This window comes from Lampris incognitus, chromosome 12 (assembly GCF_029633865.1).
Source record: "Lampris incognitus isolate fLamInc1 chromosome 12, fLamInc1.hap2, whole genome shotgun sequence".
NCBI lineage: Eukaryota > Metazoa > Chordata > Actinopteri > Lampriformes > Lampridae > Lampris > Lampris incognitus.
The window spans coordinates 17,991,019-18,017,174 of NC_079222.1; the positions used below are offsets into that span (position 1 = coordinate 17,991,019).

At 44.4% G+C, this 26,156-nt stretch overlaps 1 protein-coding gene across 3 annotated transcripts in view; it reads left to right on the forward strand.

The window, feature by feature from the left end:
- Window positions 1–20,536: 20,536 nt before the first annotated feature.
- Window positions 20,537–26,156, forward strand: part of mapk10 (mitogen-activated protein kinase 10) — a 46,220-nt gene continuing 40,600 nt past the window's right edge. For 2 of the 3 annotated variants that reach the window (XM_056291166.1, XM_056291167.1), the window contains exon 1: window positions 20,540–20,605. In XM_056291166.1, coding sequence (XP_056147141.1) covers window positions 20,540–20,605 — 66 coding nt within the window. Of the gene's footprint in view, window positions 20,606–26,156 lie in introns of all 3 variants that reach the window. The other variant, XM_056291171.1, reaches the window with a different exon arrangement.

Below are 26,156 nucleotides of genomic sequence, written 5' to 3' on the forward strand. Positions count from 1 at the left end.
AGAGTCGCCATTGCCATTTGGATGATGGATGGATGGATGGATGGATGTTCATCTGCTCCAGTCTAACAGTTGTGGTTAACCTAAATCTTAAAGAAAAGAAAAAGGAAAGAGCGGAATAAAACAACAACATAGGAGAAGTATCTATGAGACCCCAGTAACAAAGCCATGATATACACTCACCGGCCACTTTATTAGGCACACCTGTCCAACTGCTCGTTAACGCAAATTTCTAATCAGCCAATCACATGGCAGCAACTCAATGCATTTAGGCATGTAGACATGGTCAAGACGATCTGCTGCAGTTCAAACCGAGCATCAGAATGGGGGAGAAAGGTGATTTAAGTGACTTTGAACGTGGCATGGTTGTTGGTGCCAGACGGACTGGTCTGAGTATTTCAGAAACTGCTGATATACTGGGATTTTCACGCACAACCATCTCTAGGGTTTACAGAGAATGGTCCGAAAAAGAGAAAATATCCGGTGAGCGGCAGTTCTGTGGGCGATAATGCCTTGTTGATGCCAGAGGTCGGAGGAGAATGGCCAGACTGGTTCGAGCTGACAGAAAGGTAACAGTAACTCAAATAACCACTCATTACAACCGAGGTATGCAGAAGAGCATCTCTGAACGCACAACACGTCAAACCTTGAGGCAGATGGGCTACAGCAGCAGAAGACCACACCGGGTGCCACTCCTGTCAGCTAAGAACAGGAAACTGAGGCTACAATTCGCACAGGCTCACCAAAATTGGACAATAGAAGATTGGAAAAACGTTGCCTGGTCTGATGAGTCTCGATTTCTGCTGCGACATTCGGATGGTAGGGTCAGAATTTGGCGTCAACAACATGAAAGCATGGATCCATCCTGCCTTGTATCAACGGTTCAGGCTGGTGGTGGTGGTGTAATGGTGTGGGGGATATTTTTTTGGCACACTTTGGGCCCCTTAGTACCAATTGGGCATCGTGTCAATGCCACAGCCTACCTGAGTATTGTTGCTGAGCATGTCCATCCCTTTATGACCACAGTGTTCCCATCTTCTGATGGCTACTTCCAGCAGGATAACGCGCCATGTCATAAAGCTCAAATCATCTCAGACTGGTTTCTTGAACATGACAATGAGTTCACTGTACTCAAATGGGCTCCACAGTCACCAGATCTCAATCCAATAGAGCACCTTTGGGATGTGGTGGACCGGGAGATTTGCATCATGGATGTGCAGCCGACAAATCTGCAGCAACTGTGTGATGCTATCATGTCAATATGGACCAAACTCTCTGAGGAATGTTTCCAGTACCTTGTTGAATCTATGCCACGAAGGATTAAGGCAGTTCTGAAGGCAAAAGGGGGTCCAACCCGGTACTAGCAAGGTGTACCTAATAAAGTGGCCAGTGAGTGTATATGTAGAGCACTAACCACAACTCAGGATCCCACTCACCCCCTTAACCCATTCTTCCCTTTTCTTCGGCATGGTGGCCCAGTGGTTAGCACTGTTGCCTCACGGCAAGAAGGTCCTGGGTTCGAATCCCAGGCCGTCCCAGGAACTTTCTGTGTGGAGTTTGCATGTTCTCCCCTTCTCTGTGTGGGGTTCCTCTGGGTGCTCCTGGCATAATGCATATTTGCCACCACCAAAAAGACATGCATGTTAGGGTTAATACTCCTATCTGTGCCCCTGAGCAAGGCAGTTGAAAGAAGAACTAGAGTTGGTCCCCGGGTGCTGCAGCTGCCCACTGCTCCTATACAATAGGATGGGTTAAATGCAGAGAACAAATTCATTGTTACCTGTACAATGACAAAATAAAGCGGTTTTCTTCTTCCATCTGGCCTCAGGTACAGGTCTCTCACCTGGAGACAGGCCCGCTATAGGAGGAGCTTTCCCTTTTGCCATTGAACTTCTAAACTCACTGAACCTCTAAACCCTTGTGTTAATGTATTAGTTGTATCCCTGTCCTCTATGTATGTCATTTGGTATTTATATTATGTGTCCATGTATTTACTGTATGTGAGGCTCTGCAAAAGGTGAAATCAAATCTTCCTCTCGTAGGACAATAAAGCATCTATATAAGTACATCAGGGTCAAAAGGAAAGGTGTGGTACGTATTAAAAAAGCTACAAGTGTGAGCACTGTGAAGTGCAACCCACGAGACGGGCCTCCAGAAAGAACCGTGCATCTGGGCATCAGTCAATCCAGCTGGAAGAGAGACACTGACATCACCAGTACATGCTTTAAACCTCCACCCAACAGCAGGACACCAGGGGCACATCTGTCTCAGGACCGGAGACATTGCACGGGGTGGAAAGCTGAGGCAGGGGAAACCAAAGAGAGTTCGATGTAGGCTGCACCAGGCGAGCAACTTGGAAGCTGTCTGATGTGTAGCAATTACAGTATATGAAAGATGAGCTTTCTCTCTCTGACTTTTCTTTCTTTCTTTTTTTTTTTTACTGGTCCAAAGCATACCCTGTGATTTTGCAAGGGGGAATTAAATGAGTAAGTTTGTAAGAAACACACAATTTCTTTTTTTTAAAGCTGCAGTATGTAGTTGTGTGTGTGTGTGTGTGTGCAGTGTAGCAGATAAATTATATGAAATACTTTGGTATCCCACTAAATGAAGTGCTTGGAGAGTAACTGGATAACTTGATTGCTGTTTGATGGAGACTGTGCAGTAGAGCTTTAGAGTACGAGCGATTAACTCACAGCTTGTTGACTTTCTTTTCTTTGTCCCCCTTTCTTTCTTCCTTCCTTCCTTTCATTCTTTCTTCCCATGTAGGGTTTGTTCGAGTAGGCCTCTATGGCATATCGCATGAGTGCCAAATAGGCTACGCTATACTCGGCAGGGTCGAGCTGCAAATTTAAATTCAACCAATGGATGCACAATTGACGGTTTTATCTGCCTAGTAACTCCCCTAGTGAATACTGTACCACAAAATACACGCAAGTAGGGCGCAAGTGCATGTCGCCTTCGTGTTGACGAGCAACTTGCGCATTGGCACCACGGTGCAGAGTCGGATAACAGCGAGGCTCCTCTCTCTGCACCTCCCATCCAGAGACAGAGCCTCGATGTGGATGGGATCCACCCCCCCCTCCGACTTTGACGTCACATGTGCTCCTTTTCGGTTGCTATAGCAATATACTTCCATAACCCCCTTCCCTTTTCCCTCCCTCTCATCTGCTGGGTCCACAATGGTACAGCCAGCATCTTACAGCACAATGGTTGCAATGTGGTGAGCGGGGAGTGATTCAGCATCAGCAAAGCCTGGGTTCCGTCCCCTTCTCTCCTCGTCGCTGGTTTGTTTTTTTTTTCTTCTTTTTTTTTCTTTTTTCCTGTTCCTCTCCATCTTGACGTCTAAATTCAACCACCACCAAGGTCACTGACATGTTTACCGACGGAATGTTTTGAGGAAGGACAGTCACCGGGACTCAGATCGTCATCAGCTGGCACGGCATGGTAAGGTCGGTGGGATGGCTGATGCGTGGCTGCGATGCGGGGACCTGCTGGAGGGTGGGGTGATGAATATTGATTTGAGCGAAGGTTAATGAAGTCCGCTAACGGCAACGCCACAGGAAAAACACCGCGTTTTATTCGCTCCACTCCCGCGGAATCGCGCGATGGCGTTGGCCTGACAGGATGTTTCTGTGCGTTGCTCATCTCCGTCCGTTCTTCGTGCTCTGCAGCAAAACCCTCAGTTTGCAGCGCTGTCGGTGATGCGTGTTCAAGTGCTCTACAATGGCTGTGGGACAGCACGAGAATTACACCACGCGCAGTTTAATTGTAAGGCGACTGTGGGCTGCGAAGCTGTTGTCCCGGCGGTTTCACTTTAGCCCAGAAACCACCACCAGCTTCTTGTTCGTTTGGCGCACACTCTGTTTTTTCTTTCTTTGGTTTTGTTTTGTTTTTTAAACCACCCGGAGCAGTTTGTGGAGAGCAGGATGCGCGCATATGTTGTTTTGAAGCCTGACATAACGCATATTTGAGCAGGAAGAGTAGGAGTGGTGCAAATGGATGCGCATCTGAGTGATGCTGTTCACAACACACAGCCTATGCTCGAGACAGACGGGTCCACATCCAGATCCTTCATTTGGTCCCTTATGGTTCCTGCGGAGCGTCACCATTCTTTCTTACCTACACGAGTCAGTTGTGCACCTCGCGTGTTATGCGTGTGATTCACCTGTCTCACGCGAGCGAAGGTAGACTCGTTGTGTTGCCACAAACGTACATGACCACAATACCCAAAATGAACACAGTGAATTCACATCCGTTTAGCCTCTGTGGATATTTAACGTTCCTGTTTTGTGGTGACATCATTGAAGATAGGGGCCTGTAGTACTAGGCCCATTCTTGCTTAAATCAAGGGAAGGTTTGTGCTATTTTTTTCTTTTTTTAATATATATATATATATATATATATATATATATATATATATATATATATATATATATATATATATATATATATATATTGAGAAAGCACAAGCTGTATGCCTCTGGCATCAAAATTTGATAGGCCACTGTATGCAGGCCGGTACTGGGGTGGACATTATCATAAGGTGGACGGGCCGTGACAAAATAAGTAAACATACAATCCAGTGTGTATGGGATTCACCCATATCTATAGGTGCATGCTATCCCAGGACACCTTGGGAAACTGAGATGCTACTAAGGTGTGTGTGTGTGTGTGGGTGGGTGGGTGTGTATGTGTTTGGGAGGGGGAGGGGCTCAACGATTGCTTTGTTTGTAAATTTCTGTTTCCCTTTTATTAGGAAGCAAATCGAACCTGCAAACCAAAGGAATAGGCGATGCAAGGCATTTTACCCACTGGGAATGTCTTTAACAAAATAAATTAATAAAAAAATAAGAATAAGAATGCAGAATGCTACTTATTGCATTCATTCACATTCTGCTTCATTTTCACGTTTTCTGATACATCATGCCCACAGTGAAAATCTGGTTTACTTGTGGGCTAAAGTGCCACGAAGTCTCAGAATTTTTTAAGATGCCATAATAAACACATAACATAAAGAGTTTTCTTTTTTCTTTTTTTTTAAAGTATGGCCCAGTATGCTGCCAATGTGCTGCATATTTAACAATTAAATAAAGCAACCATCAAAAATCTGATGTGGCTAAAGAGAGTCATCTGTAATAGATTGATAGATAGATAGATAGATAGACAGACAGACAGACAGACAGACAGATAGATAGATAGATAGATAGATAGATAGATAGATAGATAGATAGATAGATAGATAGATAGATAGATAGATAAACACAGTGAAGAATAAAGGATAGATAGATAGATAGATAGATAGATAGATAGATAGATAGATAGATAGATAGATAGATAGATAGATAGATAGATAGATAGATAGATGGATAGATGGATGGATGGATGGATGGATGGATGGATGGATGGATGGATGGATGGATAGATAGACGCATGGCTTTGACTTTCTCCCACCCTCATTGTTATCTTCATCACTACATCATCATCAGCAGCATCATGTCAGTAGGTTGCGTCAAAGTGGTAAAATGCAGAAAATTACTTCAGTAAAACACAATAGACATTTTTTGAACAATTTCTCTTGTTTATCTTATTTTAGGTTTGGACAAAACATTCATTAATAAATTGCACTGGTTTGCAATGTACTGTACTGTACTGTACTGTACTGCCATTATATTAAGTATAATGCAGACTGTTTGGTATAAATCACGTTCAAAGAATGCTTAAATTATTGGATTAATTGCTCTCAAATTAGACACTGATTAAAATAAATGACGATGATCAAAATAATGGAAAGAAAACTTATTTTTTTTGGAATGGTAAGCAGACTTGTGCTATACAGCACAATGTTTTATGTCCAATTTGTACAATGAACTGTCATATGGGATCACTGTAATAATATCAATTCTATGTGAAGTATCAAAATAGCACAATTCTTAAAGATGAGATAATGATAGGACTGTGGTCAAACTTCATCCACCATGTCCTTTCACATTAAACGGGGTACTAAGGGAAAAGGGGTAAGGTGATGGAGGTGGAACTGCAGGTGCGAGAAATAATTAAAACAAGGATACCCTGCAAAGTTGTCTGGATAAGTTACCAAGGAATTAAAAAAAGTAAACTGACACTATGAAAAGAGACATTTTCTTGTATTTTATTTCATTCTTGTTATTCCATACTTGTTGGTGGTGGGGAATGGAGGCTACCGTTGACTATACAGTTAATGTCCCTTACTGAAAGTGCTCAAGGTCTTTATTTAAATGCAATCTGAAAATTAGGGGTGTGGGGAAACGGTGAGTTTTTATGAGTTGTAAAGACACCGTGTGTCCAAATGATCCAACACAGAAATCTCTGTCAGCATCATTATTCCTACTTAGATATTTTCAGGGATAGGAAACAGCATTAGAAAACATTTGCAATGCATTTTACCCCAATCTATCTTTGGTTACAGTTCCTACGAGTTTTTGGAGGCTGAATCTGAGATGCACGGGAAGAAACAGTGCCAGTAATTATCTAATTACACCTCCTTTATCTTTATTTGGTGCCACCACTGGTGTATGTCTTGCCATTTGATGCTTTAAGTGACTCATGGTCTCTTAGAGAAGGGTACTTATTATGCAGACAGGGAGTAAGGATACCTGGGGTGCTATAGCAATGCACAATCACCTCTTCTAAGTAGTGCTTCCCCTCTCTACTACTGTGGTCCTTTTTGATTTTGATCACAATACCTCCTCTCATGTCATAACCACTGCTCTGGTACGACCCCAGTGGTGAAAATGCAGTCAAAAAGCTATTCAATATTCATCAGTCTCCTCACTGTAAATGTCTTAAAGATAAATAGGTGCGGGATGGCTTAAAGGAGGGAGAAATTGGTGAAACATTTTGAAAGAAATGCAGGGATGGTACCTCACGTAGTGCATGCTTTGCTGATTGTATGGTCATAGCCTACGTTTCGGGAGAATGCTAAAGGAGGCAGAAGGGGAGCATTAAAATAGGGAAATAAGTTTCACGAACATCTCAGGTGTGGTGAAAATGGATGCCTGTTTAAGGAATTTGATGAGCATCCATATTTTGGTGAAATTAGAGTGTCATTTTATTATCATTATTATTATTTTTGCAGCAAAAACCCACCGAAATGGGCATCCGGTTGTCGTTGCCTACCAATACGGGGATCGCCGGTTCGAATCCCCGTGTTACCTCGGGCTTGGTTGGGCGTCCCTACAGACACAATTGGCCGTGTCTGTGGGTGGGAGGCCGGATGTGGGTATGTGTCCTGGTCGCTGCACTGGTGCCTCCTCTGGTCGGTCGGGGCGCCTGTTCAGGGTGGAGGGGGAACTGGTGGAGGGGTAGCGTGATCCTTCCATGCGCTACGTCTGCCTGGCGAGACTTCTCACTGTTAGGTGAAAAGAAGCGGCTGGCGACCCCACATGTATCAGAGGAGGCACGTGGTAGTCTGCAGACCTCGGTAGGGGGGATGGAGCAGCGACCGGGATGGCTTAGAGGAGTGGGGTAATTGGCAAGGGAAGGGGAAAAAAACACCGAAAGAACAATCCCTTTTTCCCCCAGAAACTTTAGTTTCAATTTCTTTTCCCTAATATCAATGAGTTGTTTTTAATTAGATTAAAATTCTGTCATGACTTAACTGCTGGCATTTCCTAGCACATCGTTGTCGTCGTACTGCGCAATAATTGCTAGAGCGCTAACCCTGAAAGATGTATTCATCGGATTTTATCGCATTACATCTGGTGATATTTCAGTCATATAATGCTAGACTGTAAATCATATTATCTTTCTGCATAAAGGTCTGCTCCCCCAGGCTGTGATACTACTTACCAGTATTATGCATTGCAAAAAGAAGATACACAGTTACATAAGTGGATTTAATCTAATGTATGTGTAGCTTTCATTTGTCTCTGCAGCCAGCCGAGTACAGGAGCTGTGATAGACTCTAGCCTAACCGCTTTAGATAAGCGGCACATCTGTAAAAACAAGTAGGAGCGACTAAAGGTCAAACATTGTCGCAACTCAGAAGCAATCAAATGATTTATGAGGGGATGTTAATCCCTGACTAACGACAATGCTGAAAATCTGTCTCGCGTCTCTTTAGTCTGCGCTAGTGCTAGGACGCGTAAAACGAGTTAAACGAGTTAAACTGAGGAATCTTTCCATTTCTTCATGAGGCCTGGTGACAAAACGTCAAAGATCATTTTTCCTCTCCTCATTTTTGAGCATTTATCTCTTTTTTTCTATGTAGTATACAGTCATCAGTATATATATGCACATACATTGAGCAAGAAGTTTATTGAAAGCGGGGGAATAATGATTTGTGGTAGATCATTATTTCATAATACATTATCTTTAATGCATTTTGTAACTGAATGACAACTAACATGTGTATTAAATAAATGCCCAATAGCACTACATAATTTTGGACTGGATGACCACGTAAAATCAAACATGTGTGTCTCATCTTATGTGTTGGGTGTGAATGTGTGCATGAAACCGGATCAGGAAGTTGCTGAGTGGTCTCAGTAGGGTACTCAGGTCGTGTCCTCTGCTCCAGCCGTGTCTCAACTTGATTAAGAAGAGCTGCAAATCAGACGACTGTCCATTCACTTGCATGTTGTCATTAACATCCAGTTTATCAGGGAACTGCAGAGTCAGCACATTTTAAACACTTAATAACATAATTTTCTTTCAACTAAATCAAGGGATGTGAGCGAGAGCTGAGTGCAAGTGAGCTGTGAAAAAGACAATGAAATGTCACGATTGGTGTAAATCACTCATAAACAAATCAATAGATGTTGGCGGGTGTTCTGATTCTCACAGCTGGTAGATGAGGCGGTGAAGACTCAGACTTATGTTGTTTTCCTGGCAGGGCCTGCAGCTCAAAGCCCTTCCCTTTCCCTCCCTTGAGCCTATATGGGAGGATGTGCCGTGTTTGGCTCAGACTGCACACTCAGGCAAGGCTGCATACTGCAGGAGAGGCTGAGGCTGCTGAAACCAGCAGTCACAATGAAACCGAGGGAGGGGGAGGGGAGAGCGTTGCAGCGAGGGCGGGAGAGCGGAGGCAAGGATGGTTGGATGGAGGGAGGGACAAAGGAGAGGTAGAAATGGAGGCTCACAGACTCTCGACAGTGCTGTGGATGGATGGGAAGCACGAGTGAATCGATGGTTAGCATAAACCGAGCAGTTAACATTGTCTGACGTTCACAAAATGTATGCAAGCTGCCTTAGAGCTTGCCTATAGTGTGCGGACAATGGCAGAGATGTAGACTGAGAGGAGAGGTGAGAAGAGGATGACAAGTATCTATAGCAGACACTATTAGATACATGCAATGCATATTTCGGACAGACATGCTGTGTTTTAACACCAATCTTTCTTTTTTGTTATGTAATTCTCTGAGTCTAAGTTCTAAACATATACAGTATTTATATGTATTTACATACTTCAACTAAAATTTGCATGTAGCTCCAGGGTATAGTACGACTTCAGTGGTGCCACTAAACAATAGATAAGTGACAAGCCCATATAATTTTGATTTCTCTCAAAGCAGTTCACACTGACATGCCTACCTGTTAAAGATATGCGAAGGTTAACGGCATCAGCAGCAGGCTGTGAAATGCATTTTCAATGCATGTCAAATGCAGAGATTTTGAATAGGATCCAATTATTGCTTAAGACAGATAATTATGAATCCCATATTTATCTGTATCAGACACCTGCTGCTCTAACTGCACTACTGTTACCACACAGATGTTTACTACTGTGGCAGTAAGAGTGGATATGCAGTATTATTTACAAAGTTTCTGCTTATGCATCAATTCCTTTTATTAAGTTCTGCAAAGACTTTGATAGCAGTGTCTTCACTAGACCATTTCCAGTGCATACTGACATGTATAGCCCTTCACTAAAACATGTAATCACGAACTTTTGTACCTGGAAATAAAATGGACCTTTGTCACACACTTAGAAACTCACATGTGTAATATACAGGAACTTGCAGTATTGAGTTTTTCCGCTTCCGGTGTGGGAAGATGGCGGCGCGAATTCATATTTGCAGCGGCCTCACCCAGTACCGTCCATGCAGTGTCTTTGTCCACGTCTGCATCTAAGTTTGTGTCTGGCACTGGATTTGCTGGGAGAGCTTGGTCTGCTGAGTCCTGTGGGCCCAGGGACCATGGACACCCCGGAGCTGTGCCCAAGGAAGTAACACTGAGGGTGGTCTGACAGGATGCAGACGCGGGTCAGGCTAAGCTAACTGCTAGCCCATGCAGACGGCAGCTCCAATAACATCGAGGGTGGTCTGGCGGCGGCCTCACCTAGCGTTGACTGTGTTTTTGGTGTCGTTGTGTGGAGCGAGGGGAGGTGTGTCGAGGGTGTCTGGCTGGGAGAGCTGGTGTTGGATCGGCTGAGGGAGCCTGTTCTGCTGATTCCAGTGGGCCCAAGGACCACGGCCCTGCCCAGAGCTGTGCCCAGAGAGGAAACATCAAGGGCAGTCTGACAGGATGTGGAAGCGGGGCAGGCTAAGCTAACTGCTAGCCCATGCAGACCGGCAGTTCTGACAGTCATCCTGGCTGGCGTTCGTTCCCCTGGACAGGGATTTTTTGTTTAGTTTGGATATATGTATTAGTTTGGATATGTGTGTTCTTGTAGTTTTTGGATATGTGTTTCTGTCTTTGTGTTGCACTGCTGTGGGCTGGGGGAAAGGATATTTCATTTCATTTAATTTCATTTCATGTACGCAAGATCATGAAATAAAACGACAAAGTGTTCCTGATTCCTGAGATTCACGTACCTCTAGACATCAGTCAAGGTGCTGTGATTTTCACCAACCTACTATCAAAACATATGTAATTATGTGGACGACATACTTTATAGCTACGTATTACATTTCATTTTATCCCAGAACACATAAACAAGCCGTTACTCCATCTCCATATAAACACGATATCTTTGACAGCAATTTCTAATATTGACTGAATCAACCAATGATGTGACAGATTTTACTTGAGAGGTAAAATTACTATTTCATTTTTCTGAATTTTAGCTTGGGCATTGATAAATAACAATTAGAGACTAGACTATTCTAGACTATTCCGTAGTTCTTTAAGGGACTAGTTCTTCATTGGACAACTGTAACTTTCTACCCATCCGTTGCATATGCAGGTATTGAGGAAACAGCTGTATGAGTTTCTTTCGGTTGAGCTCTTATTGATCTCGGAATTAACACTTGCTCTATAAATGGACCCTGTTCATCCAGTATTCAGGAAGATTCCTGGAGGACATTGTGACATCCAGGGAGCAAGTGTAACACAGCGTCCTGTTCCCATGCTCCCTGCATGGTGTTTTCCTGGATCTGGACAAGGGCAAGCACTGCATCAAAAGAACTGGGCACAAGTGCAAAAACACACTCAGACACAAATAAATACTCACTGAAGTAGACACAAAAATACACAGACAAAAATCAGAAACACACACGTCTCAGCATTGGCAAGGCCGGCACTGGGAGATTAATGGCCCTCTCCATTAGTAATAAGCGTTTACCCATTCAATACCATTAAAAGCTCCCTCATCTTTTTAATTTCATTGTTTGGGGTTTTTTTTACACATTATTCCGAGTTTCTCTTTTTTTGTACCTTTTTTTGTACAATAGCAGTTTTGTCATCGGCGCCACCCGACTGTAGTCTTTGCATACAGACGTTATTTTAGTTTGCAGTTCATTTGTGTTTGTTGTGTGTGTGTGTGTGTGTGTGTGTGTGTGCGCGCGTGCGCATGTTTTTGCATGTACGTGTGTGCATGTATATGTGTATGTATGTCTGAGTGACTAGAAACCCCCATCCATTAGTGAGCCAAACAAAGCAATGCAAATTCAACACACCTCTCATACTTGTTGTTAAAGACTGTCTTCGGTCTGAAGGGCCCACTACTGACGGGAGTGTGTTTATGCTGATGGCAGATAAAAGACTGTATCGGCTCAGACTATATCTACTTTCATGTATCTGACATGAGATCGCTGACACGGGTACCCTGCAATCCTCATGAAACCAAGTGTGGATTTTTTCGTTATTCTGTATTTATGTGTTTGTTATCTTTATCGCTAAGTAGACATGCGGCAATCATATTAGAAGAATCTTTTTCAATCAAACTGGATTATGGAGTTGCACTCTGAAATCCCATTTAATCTTGGGAGGTATGGCATGGTAATCCCAGGAATTGGCTACATGTGTTTAGTGAGGATGTGAGTTGATAGGTGTTGATTAGGCACTCTCTCTGATGGGTACCATTAAATAAACCAAGGTGATTCAATTTTGTTCTATTATGTACCAAGAACTCCCTTTTATCATTATTTCTTATCTCCATGCCTTACTTATATAATTTTATTGCTTTGAAGAGTTTGCAGTGAAAATAATATACCCCTAATTAGGTGACAAGCACAAATTTTTAGACATCCTTTTGCAGTTTAAACCTTGAGCCAAAATGTAATTTGTTGTGTGTCTACCTACACTACCTGTGTGAAATACTTTAATCCATTATTTTTTATGGCCTCCCTGCGAGCAGTGTTCACTCCAATCTATCTGTTTATTGTGCTATTTTATACAGCTGGGTTTTGACTGAAGCAAGTTGAAGTGACATCTCTATGCTTTACTTGAACCCTTGTAGGAAGCACTTGTTAATGGCATGTCAGTGCTGTTTCTCTGTGCCTCTACCGGGTGGAAAGAGGGGTTAGATGCATGGCATAACAGATATAGAGAAAATAAAGACCATCCTTAAACTGGAGTTTACTACTACTGCTACTATGTCCAGCTGCTCTCGTTAGGGGTCGCCACAGCGGATCATCCATTTCTATCTCTTCCTGTCCTTTGCATCTTCCTCTGTCACACCAGCCACCTGCATGTCCTCCCTCACCACATCCATAAACCTCCTCTTTGGCCTTCCTCTTTTCCTCTTCCCTGGCAGCTCCATATTCAGCAACCTTCTCCCAATATGCCCAGCATCTCTCCTCCGCACATGTCCAAGCCATCTCCATCCTGCCTCTCTTGCTTTGCCTCCAAATCATCCAACCTCAGCTGTCCCTCTAATATACTCGTTCCTAATCCGGCCCTTCTTCATCACTCCCAATGAAAATCTTAGCATCTTCAACTCTGCCACTTCCTGCTCCACTTTCTGTCTTCTCGTCATTGCCACCATCTCCAAACCATACAACATAGCTGGTCTCACAACCATCTTGTAAACCTTCCCTTTCACTCTTGCTGGTACCCCTCTGTCACAAATCACTCCTGACACTATTCTCCACCCACTCCACCCTGCCTGAACTCTCTTCTTCAACTTTATGCCTTTGTATTTCCTACAACTCTGAACATCACCCTTATTCTTGAAAATTGGTACCAGTATGTTTCTTCTCCGGTCTTCAGGCACCCTCTCACTTTCTAAGATTGTGTTCAACAATCTAGTTAAAAACTCCACTGCCATTTCTCCTAAAAACCTCCATGTCACCACAGGTATATCATCTGGACCAACCACCTTTCCATTCTTTATCCTCTTCATAGCTGCCCTCACTTCTTCCTTGCTAATCCACTGCGCTTTCTGATTCACTATCCCCACATCATCCAACCTTCTCCCTCTCTTATTTTCTTCATTTGTCGGCCCCTCGGAGTACTCCCTCCACCTTCTTAACACACTCATCCCGCTTCTCAGCACATTTCTATCTAAATCCTTCATTGCCCTAACCTGCTGCACATCCTTCCAAGCTCGGTCCCTCTGTCTAGCTAATCGGTAAAAATCATTTTCCCCTTCCTTAGAGTCCAACCTCTTATACAACTCACCATACACCTTTTTCTTTGCCTTCACCACCTCTCCCTTTGCTTTATGTGGCATCTCCTTGAACTCCTGTCTACTTTCTTCATCTCTCTGACTATCCCACTTCTTCTTTGCCACACTCTTCCTCTGTATACTTTGCTGTACTTCCTCATTCCACCACCAAGTCTCCTTGTCTTTCTTCCTCTTTCCAGATGACACACTAAGTACCTTCCTAGCTGTCTCCCTCTCTATTTCTGCAGTGGTTGTCCAGCCACCCGGTAACTCTTCACTACCACCCAGTGCCTGTCTTAACCCCTCTCTGAACTCCACACAACAGTCTTCCTTCTTCAACTTTCACCATTTGATCCTTGGCTCTACCTTCACTCTCTTCCTCTTCTTGATCTCCAAAGTCAGCTTACAGACCACGATCCAATGCTACCTAGCTACATTCTCCCCTGTCACCACCTGGCTGTCTCCGATCCCTTTCAGATCGTGCCTCCTGCATAGGATATACTAGTCCGCTTGTGTGCACCTTCCTCCACTCTTGTACATCACCCTGTTCCTCCCTCTTCTTGAAATATGTATTCACCACAGTCATTTCCCTCCTTTTTGCAAAATCCACCACCATCTGTTTTTCCACATTCCTCTCCTTCTCACCATACCTACCCATCACCTCCTCATCATTGCTGCTCCCTTCACCAACATGTCCATTGAAGTCTGTTTCAATCACCACTTTCTCTTCCATGTGTATACTCTCCACCACTTCACATCCAAATCACTCCCAATTCTTCTTTCTCTTCTATCTCAAATCCAACTTGTGGGGCATATGCGCTGATAACATTCATAATCACACCTTTGATTTCCAGATTTATACTCATCACTCTGCCCGAAACTCTCTCGACCACCAACACACTCTAGAGCAGGGGTGGGCGATCTTATTCAGAAAGGGGCCAGTGTGGGTGAAGGTTTTTGTTCCAACCAAGCAATTACACACCTGTGTCTCTTGATCAAGTTCCTCAACAAAGACTGTACTGGTTGATTAGTGGGATCAGATGTGTAACTGCCTGGTTGGGACAAAAACCTTTACCCACACTGGCCCTCTTACCCACACTGACCCACACTGGATAAGATTACCCACCCCTGCTCTAGACATACTCTTCCCTCAGAATTGTGGCATGGTTTTCCAATGGTTAGCACTGTTGCCTGACAGCAAGAAGGTCCTGGGTTTGAACCCCAGGCCATCCCAGGTCCCTTCTCTGTGGAATTTGCATGTTCTCCCCATGTCTGCATGGGTTTCCTGCGGGTGCTCTGGCATGTTAGGTTTAATACTCCTGTCTGTTGCTCCTGATCAAGGCAATAGGAACAAGAACTGGAGTTGGTCCCTGGGCACTTCAGCTGCCCACCACTCCTATACAATAGAATGGGTTAAATGCAGAATACAAATTTCATTGTTGCTGAATAACTGTACAATGACAAAATAAAGTGGCTTTCTTCTTCTTAGAATTACCCCTACCCCATTTCTCCTTCCATCAGCACCATGGTAGAAGAGTTTGAACCCACCTCTGATGCTCCTGGCCTTACTCCCCTTCCCCTGGTCTCTTGCACACACTGTATATCTGTACCTTCCCTCTAGCCATCATATATGTAGCAGGATGGTTGGTCATATTTTTCATCCGGTCTGTAAGCAGTAACTTGAGGAAATTCTCAAGCACTTTTTATCTAGAGTCAGTGGCTAGCTACAATTACATTAGGGCTGGGAATTGGCAGGGATTTACTCAATATCAAAGTATATTACAGCAATATTTTGCATCATATTCGATACAAACAGTTTTTTTCCAATATCACAATATTACAAATATTGCAATTTGATATTTTATTTTATTTATTTCTATTTGATTTTTTAAGGCTCCATCCCCTCTTATTTATATGAAATTACAAAACCTACAATAATACAAAGAAAATGTTCAACAAAATGTCCTGTTATTTTGAACCCCATTTGTTACAAAAGCTTGAAATATTTGTGTGCTTCCCTGAGTAAATAGTCAAACAAATCAAATTCAAACAGTCAAAGATGCAGAAATCATTACATCAAACCTCTTCACGGCATCTGTTAATTGTGCTTCAACATTGTGATTCAGAGAAAATGCCATGATATTAAAACAATCGAGGCTTACTATTGCAATTTTAAAGTGACCCCCCCCCACACACACACACACACACAATCACTATCAGCGGTCACTCGGGGTCGAGTATGACTATCCTCCTTCTAGGTCCTTGTGGGTCTTTAGCTGGGCTTAGAGGCTGATCCTAGAGCCATATATTTTGGGGAATGTGGGATGTGGGCAAGGGTGTGAAGAAGTGGTTGAGGATGTGGTTTAGGCCTCTCACTCCTTTCTAGTCTGCACTTGTTTTCAGCAACATAGTGGAGGTCATGGTTGTAGCACCAAGCACCCTCAAGGACAGCCAGTCTCCAGGCCTCCCTGTTTTTTGCTGCTTGTTCCCAGGTGTTAAGGTCAATGCCAAACCTTTTGATGTGGGCCTTGATGTTATCTTTGTATCGCTTCTTTTCTCCTCCTGGGGGACGGCGTCCTGTCACGAGCTGAGATTAAAGGACTTGTTTCGGGAGGTGAGAGTCAGACATGCAGAGGACATGGCCAGTCCATCTCAGCTGATGTTGTGCGATGGTGGCAGTTATAGCAGGCATGTTGGCCTCGTCGAGGATGCTGAAGTTGGTGCACTTATCATCCCAACTGTTCTTAAGGGTCTTCCTGAGTCATCGCTGTTGATATGCCTTGAGCGCCTTCAGGTGCCTGCTATATGTGGTCCATGTTTCTGACCCATACAATAGGGTGGGCAGTACTACCACTTTGTGCACCAGAATTTTTGTACTGGCCGGAAGGTCACGGGTTTCAAAAACCCTTTTACTCAGTCTTGAGAAGGCCCAGCTGGCACAACTGAGATGATGGTGTATTTCAATATCAATGTTGGCTTTGGGGGACAGAAGATCTGCCAAGATATGGGAACTGTTCCACTTGTTCCAAGTTCGGTGTTGTCTACAGAGATGGATGGGGGCAGAGCAGGCATATTTCTATTGGGTAGGGGTTGGTAGAGGATATGGGTCTTTTTTATGTTAATGGCCAGGCCAAGCTGCTGGTATGCCTTTGCAAAGGTGTCCAGTATGCTCTGTAGTTCCTCTTCTATGAGGGACACTAAGGCAATGTCATCAGCGTATTGCAGCTCTATGATCAATGTTGTGACGGTTTTTTTTGGGGGGGGGGGATTTTCTTCTCCCTAATTGTATCCAGCCAATTACCCCACTCTTCTGAGCCATCCTGATCTCTGCTCCACCCCCTCTGCCAATCCGGGGAGGGCAGCAGACTACCACAGTGAGCAGTTTCGCCAGAGGGACGTAGCGCATGGGAGGATCATGCTATTCCCCCAGTTCCCCCTCCTCCCTGAACAGGCGCCCCGCCCGACCAGAGGAGGTGGTAGTGTAGAGACCAGGACACATACCCACATCCGGCTTCCCACCCACAGACACGGCCAAATGTGTCTCTAGGGATGCCCGACCAAGCTGGTGATAACATGGGGATTCAAACTGCTGATCCCCATGTTTGTAGGTGCCCCGATGACGCCCCGATGTTTTACTTTTAGCCCTGAATCTTTTAGTATTCAGATCAGAAAAAGGCAGACACCACAAGAAATTGAAGTGACCTTAGCTTCACGATGAGTATCAATAAATTGTATGGAGGTTTGCAGGCAACTGTAGTGTTTTCTCTGCATTTGGTAATTGTTTTGTGTGTCCCAAGGAGGTTCAGCTGCATTCGGAATTGAAAGTGCTTAAGCCATTACTCTGTAGCAGCTAGAGGATTTTTTAGAGGTGCCTCTGGATGGTTATTATTTTGTGGTCTATGTTTCTTGTATTTACAAGTAATGTATGCGTACTCAGTGATAAGGCCCCCCAATGTTGCTGACAATAAATCTTGTGTCAGCCTCGTCTTAAGTTTTTCAAAGGCTTTGATTGGTCTTAAAGTAAAATTTATGCAACTGGTTTATTCAGTTTATGTAACGGATTACGAAACTCACTTGAAATTAATCTGCCTTTAAGGGGTCCTAACTTTTTTGTGAGTCACTATGAAGGGGCTGAAGTGGTTTAAGGCCCCTGTTATTATTGCATACTATCCCTGTTTATGGGGGCGGGGGGGTTATATAGGTTACGTTTATTCCTTGCATCTGTTATAACACTGAAACGATTTATTCACAGCACTTTCCATACACCTTCCTTCCCCTGTTCCATAACAAACTCCATCTCTCTTTCTCCCCAGCAACCCACGTCTTATACTGTCTTATTTATGTATCATGAATTAGAAAATGTACGTTCATCTCTATACCACCTGGCTCTTTGTGTCTCTTACACAGAGACAGGTATGTTCCATGTTGCTGTGCAGTGTTACCTGACTACAGTGGTAACAAAGTTGTGTCCCTTCACACAGACCAGTGATATTTCACGTGACAATTCAGATGTAATCCGAGTGCTGTTTGAATTATCCAAGATAATATTGCTGGAAGGCAAACACTGGGTTCATGTGTGAGATTGAGTATCTTGTGTACATAGGCAGCTTTTGATTAGAGTGGAGCAGATTGCTTTGGTGAATCAGTGTTGACCCATTACATTAACAGCAAATATCGGGCTATGTTAATGTGATTGCAGTGATGTTAGCCTTGTTAAGTATACATTTGTGATGGTGAATTCCAACAGTTGTTTCTGGGACATAATGCACACAATAGTCAAATCCAAAGCTCAGATATGAGGATTTTGTTTACAATTTAAATAAATACAGTTAACCATCAATTAATCCGTAAGGAAATATCTGCGATACACTCATTAATCTTCTTTGTTTTCACTACTTCATGTCTCCCTTGAGTTATCTTATTTTTTGGGACCCCCCCCCCTTTTCTTTCTCCCCAATTGTATCCGGCCAATTACCCACTCTTCTGAACCATGCCAGTCGCTGCTCCACCCCCTCTGCCGATCCGGGGAGGGCTGAAGACTACTTCATGCCTCCTCCGATACATGTGGAGTCACCAGCCGCTTCTTTTCACCTGACAGTGAGGAGTTTCACCAGGGGGACATAGCGCGTGGGAGGATCACGCTATTCTCCCCAGTTACCCCTCCCCCCCCGAACAGGCGCCCTGACCGACCACAGGAGGCGCTAGTGCAGCGACCAGGACACATACCCACATCCGGCTTCCCACCCACAGACACGGCCAATTGTGTCTGTAGGGACGCCCAACCAAGCCGGAGGTAACCCGGGGGTTCAAACCGGCGATCCCCGTGTTCGTAGGCAACGGAATAGACTGCTACGCTATCCGGACGCCCTCCCTTGAGTTATCTTACCTTTTTTTTTGTAACCAGTCATAGGCTGTCATCTCTCCCCACCCTCCCCTTCTCTTTCTCTCTTTCCTATCTGTAACACCAATCTTGGCACTGCTGTGACCAAAAAAAAAAAGACACAAATCGTTATGGCATCCAATGACACATGAAAGAATGAAAATAAAACAACAGCAGAGCACATAGTGAACATTAGCAATGGTCACTGTCACTTTGTACTGTGACACCATGTAGTTTTCGATAAATGGGTGGCCTAAGTAGAGCAAACCTGACATCTCAGTATTTGTGTCCCACTTGACTGTCATAAATCTGGCTTGCTCCCACTGGATTTGGCTCAGACACTAAGCTTTGAATATGACATTATTAGAAGCCAGTTGGAGATACAGCAGATAATGCGTTTAAGAAGAGTGAGTGCTAGATTTACTTACAGAGATTTACAAGTTAGATTGTAAATATGTATGGTACCTTCCACTCTGTCGTTATCTGTTCTAGTGGACATTTTAATTAAGAGCCAGAGATGACTATGAACAAACGCACCCCTTTCTAGCATGCCAGGTACTTATTATCATAAGGTGGCATATTGACTTGGACTCCCACGGTGACACTGCAGCTATTAATGGACTCCTTTTTCACTCAAAGCAAAACCAATACCGTGAAAAATGTCTGCACATTTTCTAGCTATGTTACACTTTGACAAAGGAATCATTGGGTTACAGATCATATTGTGCAATTATTAATCAGAACTTTTTATTGCTGATATGCCAAATAATGATGTCCATCTACTGTAGCAATGCTTCTTTGTAAACTCAAAAGGTGGTGCTATTTTTTTGAGTTAATTGACACTCCAGTGCAACTTTTACTTCACATATTTAACATTAACAGGAATGTTAGGTGATACGATAAAAAAAAATCCACTGGTGTCTCATATATATATATATATGTACATCTTAACATGATTTATTTGAACTTTCCAAAATGAAACGCACCCAGATTAAAATGATCAGACATGCACATGCATGCACACAAAGTTACATAACGCCCTGTTACCCGTGTGTCACATGCCCCCTAGGATCTTATCCAGTTTTCAAATAGATCATCTCCAAAAATGAGAATTCCCAATTCCAGTTTCCAGAAATGCCAAACATCCATGCCACTGAAAGATGTAATAAAAACAAGTTTTATAAAATGTAACAAAAAACAATCTGTTTGCCTCTGAATGGCAGAAATGTGACTATATTGACGGAAGTCTTGTGGCTCACTAGCCCTTGCAGTCATTGATATAAGGTTATCAGTAAACACAGATGTTCTGTCTGACTCCTTACCCTGTTTCCTCTGTTTGTATGTTGCAGGTATTTATGAGCAGACATTTCTTATATAACTGCAGCCAACCAATCCTGGATGTGAAGATAGCCTTTTGTCAGGTGTGTGTTCTTTACAGGTAAAAAAGGTACAGTATTCATTCATTTCCCTTTCCCCTTCATTGTTTTATGTGTTGCACTATTGTGGTAACTTCTACCTCTAAAAAGGACCACCCGACAACTTCATGATCCAAGATCACCTTTATCTAGGCCGGGCAAAAACAATACTTCTATACAGAGGCTTATGGTGACTATCTTGTAGGGGTGAAGGAGCTTGCCACACACACACACACACACACACACACACACACACACACACACACACACACACACACACACAGGGACAAAATGAAGTCGAGAACCCCACAACCTGGAAACTCCCGAAAATAGCATCTTGTAACAAACAGCTACCCCTAGTGGGAGCATGGCCATATTACCATTATCCTAATTGGTATTAACTTATTTTATAATGACCACATTACAACACTTCTCCCCCTTAAAATTCCCACATTCCCCAAATGTAAATGAACTCGGAAAACAATAACGGAGGTGTCTTTAGCCTGTGTACATCTAAAACTTATACTAGTGTCTCCGCAGCAGTTTAACAATACAAGTACCTGAAAAGCATGACAGATTCATCATTGAGGCTAACAGAAACTGTCCAGTCACGCATTCAGTCTGTCAGGAGGTTTGCGAGTGCGCTGCAATCTGTGCAATACCCCTGGTAACCCAGCAGGCACCACTGGTGAGGATGTTTTGGATCTGGTGTTGGGGGTGTGAGAGGAGTCTGTGTGTCAGTGTGAACCTGTCCATCCTCTTCAGGGGACACAGACATCTCTGCCTGTGTCTCTCTCCCTGGCATAGTTACTGGCAGACCTGCTCCCACAGTAGTCTTGTTCCACCATTGGCAACTCTGTAAACTGTCTGAGCCTGTATCATGACACATGTGCACATGGTCCTGACGTGTGTGGAAAACACGTCCATCAGTCAGTTTAAAAACATAGGAGAATGGACCACTCTGCCTAAGAATAACCCCAGGTCACCGTTGCTGGTTGTTATTACTGCTGTAGTTTCTCACACAGACATTTTAATCCGATTTTAACTGTCTCTCTCGTGCATGGTGATCATGTCCCTCTTGCTTTTCCTGCTTTCTCTCCACAGTTTCCTCCATGTCCGGGCACAGCAGGTCCAGTCGTGACTTGGGCCTATGTCCCATCAGCATCTCTGCTGGAGTGCATACAGTTGTAGTCTGTGGTGTGAGGCAGTATTTAAAGAGGAAACATGAAAGCCGTGTGCTAAGAGAGTCCCCTGTCATCTGATTCAGGCCTTCCTTCACTGTCTGCACAGCCCGCTCAAGCCAAACCATTTAAGGCTGGGTGGAAAGGAGCCGTCAGAATGTGATCAATGCCATTCTCTTGCACGAACCCACTGAACTGCTCACTCGTGAACGTTGGGCCATTATACACTCACTGGCCACTTTATTAGGTACACCTTGCTAGTACCGGGTTGGACCCCCTTTTGCCTTCAGAACTGCCTTAATCCTTCATGGCATAGATTCAACAAGGTACTGGAAACATTCCTCAGAGACTTTGGTCCACATTGACATGATAGCATCACGCAGTTGCTGCAGATTTGTCGGCTGCACATCCATGATGCGAGTCTCCCGGTCCACCACATCCCAAAGGTGCTCTATTGGATTGAGATCTGGTGACTGTGGAGGCCATTTGAGTACAGTGAACTCATTGTCATGTTCAAGAAACCAGTCTGAGATGATTCGAGCTTTATGACATGGCGCGTTATCCTGCTGGAAGTAGCCATCAGAAGATGGGAACACTGTGGTCATAAAGGGATGGACATGGTCAGCAACAATACTCAGGTAGGCTGTGGCGTTGACACGATGCTCAATTGGTACTAAGGGGCCCAAAGTGTGCCAAGAAAATATCCCCCACACCATTACACCACCACCACCAGCCTGAACCGTTGATACAAGGCAGGATGGATCCATGCTTTCATGTTGTTGACGCCAAATTCTGACCCTACCATCCGAATGTCGCAGCAGAAATCGAGACTCATCAGACCAGGCAACGTTTTTCCAATCTTCTATTGTCCAATTTTGGTGAGCCTGTGCAAATTGTAGCCTCAGCTTCAGTCCTTAGCTGACAGGAGTGGCACCCGGTGTGGTCTTCTGCTGCTGTAGCCCATCTGCCTCAAGGTTCGACGTGTTGTGCATTCAGAGATGATCTTCTGCATACCTCGGTTGTAATGAGTGGTTATTTGAGTTACTGTTGCCTTTCTATCAGCTCGAACCAGTCTGGCCATTCTCCTCTGACCTCTGGCATCAACAAGGCATTTTCGCCCACAGAACTGCCGCTCACTGGATATTTTCTCTTTTTCGGACCATTCTCTGTAAACCCTAGAGATGGTTGTGCGTGAAAATCCCAGTAGATCAGCAGTTTCTGAAATACTCAGACCAGCCCGTCTGGCACCAACAACCATGCCACGTTCAAAGTCACTTAAATCACCTTTCTTCCCCATTCTGATGCTCGGTTTGAACTGCAGCAGATCGTCTTGACCATGTCTACATGCCTAAATGCATTGAGTTGCTGCCATGTGATTGGCTGATTAGAAATTTGCGTTAACGAGCATTTGGACAGGTGTGCCTAATAAAGTGGCCGGTGAGTGTAAGTGACCAGAGTGTCAGGCAATCCATGGACTGCAAACACTTGCCTGAGTTTGTCCATGGTTGTGTGGGCTGTGATGTTGCTCATGATGTGGGCTTCTATCCATTTGGAGTGTGCATCTACCGTTACAAGAAACATCTGCACCATAAAGGGGCCAGCAAAATCCAAATAATGCTAAGACCAGGGTGGTCTGGCTAATCCCATGGGTGCAAAGAAGCTGGTGGTGCCATGTTCTGATTGGTCTGACACTGAGTGCATGATTTTACCTTGTCCTCCAGATCATGATCCATTCTTGGCCACCAGACATAGGATCTTGCAAGGCTTTTCATCTCAGACACAACTGGATGAGTCTCATGTATTTCTTTTACAATCTGTGAATGGCCAGGGGGCAGTACGATCACCCTCAAACCTCAAAAGATGCAGCCATCCTGCAGACTCAGTTCTGTCTTGTGTTTAGCACAAGGCCTCAGTTCCTCTCCTTCCACAACACTGGGCCAACCTTGTAAAAGGAAAGTCTTGACTTGGGACAAAACTGGGTCCCTCTCTCTTCCTCTTCTTGATCTGGGTTGCCTTTACAGGTGTCTCTGCCTCTCCAATGAAAACACAGTCTCTGGCGGCACATATGTCATAGCAGGTCCCTCAGATAAAGGTAGTCGACTCAGTGCATCAGCATTTGCATTATCCTTACCCGCTCTGTACACTATAATGTACTGGTAGGCTGACAGTGTGAGAACCCAACGCTTTATCCTGGCTGAGGCTAGCGGTGGGATACATCTGGTCTCACTGCACGGGCTTATCAGGGGTTTATAATCCGTATAAATTGTGAATGTACATCCATAGAGGTACTGATGAAAGCGTTTGAAAGCAAAAACAATAGCCAGCCAGACCTTCTTTGTCTAACTTTGAATATCTCTTATCAGCTGCCATCTGGATACGTGAAGCAAAAGTGATAGGCTTCTCTGAACGGTCCTCCATTACATGTGAGAGAACTGCCCCAACTCCATAGGGCGAGGCATCACATGAAAAGGTAATCTCCTTGTCTGGTTCATAGTGAACAAGCAGCTTCGCCGAGTGGAGGAGGTCTTTCACTTCCTTGAAAGCGTCCTCCTGCTCTTCGCCCCACTGCCACTTAGTGTAATTGTGAAGCAGCTTTTACAGCAGGGCCAAAACCTTTGAGAGGTCAGGAAGGATCTTCATGTAATAATTCACAAGGCCCAAAAATTATCTGAGTTCATGGATGCTCTTGGGGCTTGGGGCCTCCTTGATAGCTTTCTCTTTGTCTTCCACTGGGCAGAGCTATGATCTTGTGTCCCAGGTAGGTCACACCCGATGCCAGGAACACACACTTTCTGCATTTCAATCACAGCCCTGTGTCTGAGAGCCTCTTCAGCACCTGTTCTAAGTTTGCCAAATGCTCCTCCTCTGTGGCCCCCATGATCAAAATATCATTAAAATACACTGCTACTTGCGGAATCCCCTGCAAACAAAGTGTCCATTGTCCTTTGGAAAATGGCGGGACTAGATGCCACCTCAAACACCAGGCGATTGTATTTGAATAATCCCTTGTGAGTGTTGATTGTGACGTACTCTTTGGAATCCTTGTCGAGCAGCAGCTGTTGGTAAGCATGGTTCATGTCCATCTTTGTGAATAGCTTACCACCTGACAGGGTCGCAAACAGGTCATCCACCCGTGTCAATGGGTACTCCTGCAGCTTAGAGACCTGATTCACTGTAAGCTTGTAGTCCCCACATACCCTTGCTGTTCTGTCTTCATTCAAAACTGGAACAATGGGAGCTGCCCACCTTGAAAACTAGATGGGCTCAATGACGCCCTGCCACTAAACGCTCCAGCTCCTCCTCGACTTTGCCTTTCATGGCATAGGGCATCAACTTGGGCTTGAAAAACCGTGGTGTGGCCTGAGGGTCGACATTGAGTTTTCATTGTTATGCGCTTCAGCATACCCAGCTTGTCCTCTCTGTACTGCTGCAGAATGTCCTCTGTCATGTGTGCATACTTAATTTCATGCCAGCTGATTCGGATTTTACGAAGCCAATCATGGCCCAAAAGACTGGGCCCACTGCCCTTAGCTATCACCAGCTTGGCTTTTCCTTCTGACCCTCAGTTGGATGTCCACATATAGCACCCCTATATGAGATATGGGCTGCTCCATATAGGTCCTGAGTTTGAGCTTTGACAGGCTGATGGGAGGCAGGTTAGACCTCCATGTCCTCCTGTAGGTCTCCTCATTGATTACTAATCCATTGGCCCCTGAATCAATCTCAAACTTAATGTCCTGCCCCCTGACAGTGACTGTGGCATAATAGGGTTCAGGTGGCTCCTCATTCGTTTCCACTCCAAACATGTTGTAGGCACATGCTGCCTCTTTTTCTAGGTGGTGTGTGACTGCCTGAGCCTGCTGAGCTTTTCCCTGCCCAAGCTTACCCTTACCCTTTTAACTCCTGGACTTTTTAGCTAAGACTCCCTTTTTGCTACAAGCATGGCAGACAGTGTCTTTGAATTTGCAATTATTTGCATAGTGTGTCCCTCCATCCACATCTAAAACATTCCCCCCGCACTGTCGCCATCTGTGATCCCCCCCCCCCCTCCCCATTTCCCTTCTGGATAGCTTTGGAATTATTGGCGGCCATCTCCCTACTTTGAAATCTCAAGGGCTTTCTTGAAAGTCAACGGTGGTGTCATTATTAATGCCACATACCAATCGATCACGGAACATGTCATCCAACACTGACCCGGAATCACAATGCTCTGACAGTTGCCTCAGCTCGGCTACTAAGTTGGCTACAGACTGACATGGCTTCCCGAAAAAGCTGTGAAATTTAATCTGTTGGACTATTACAGAAGGTTTCGGACTATGTTGGTTCCCCACGAGCTTGACCAGTTCATCCTATGGAATTTCCCCTGGTTTCCGCGG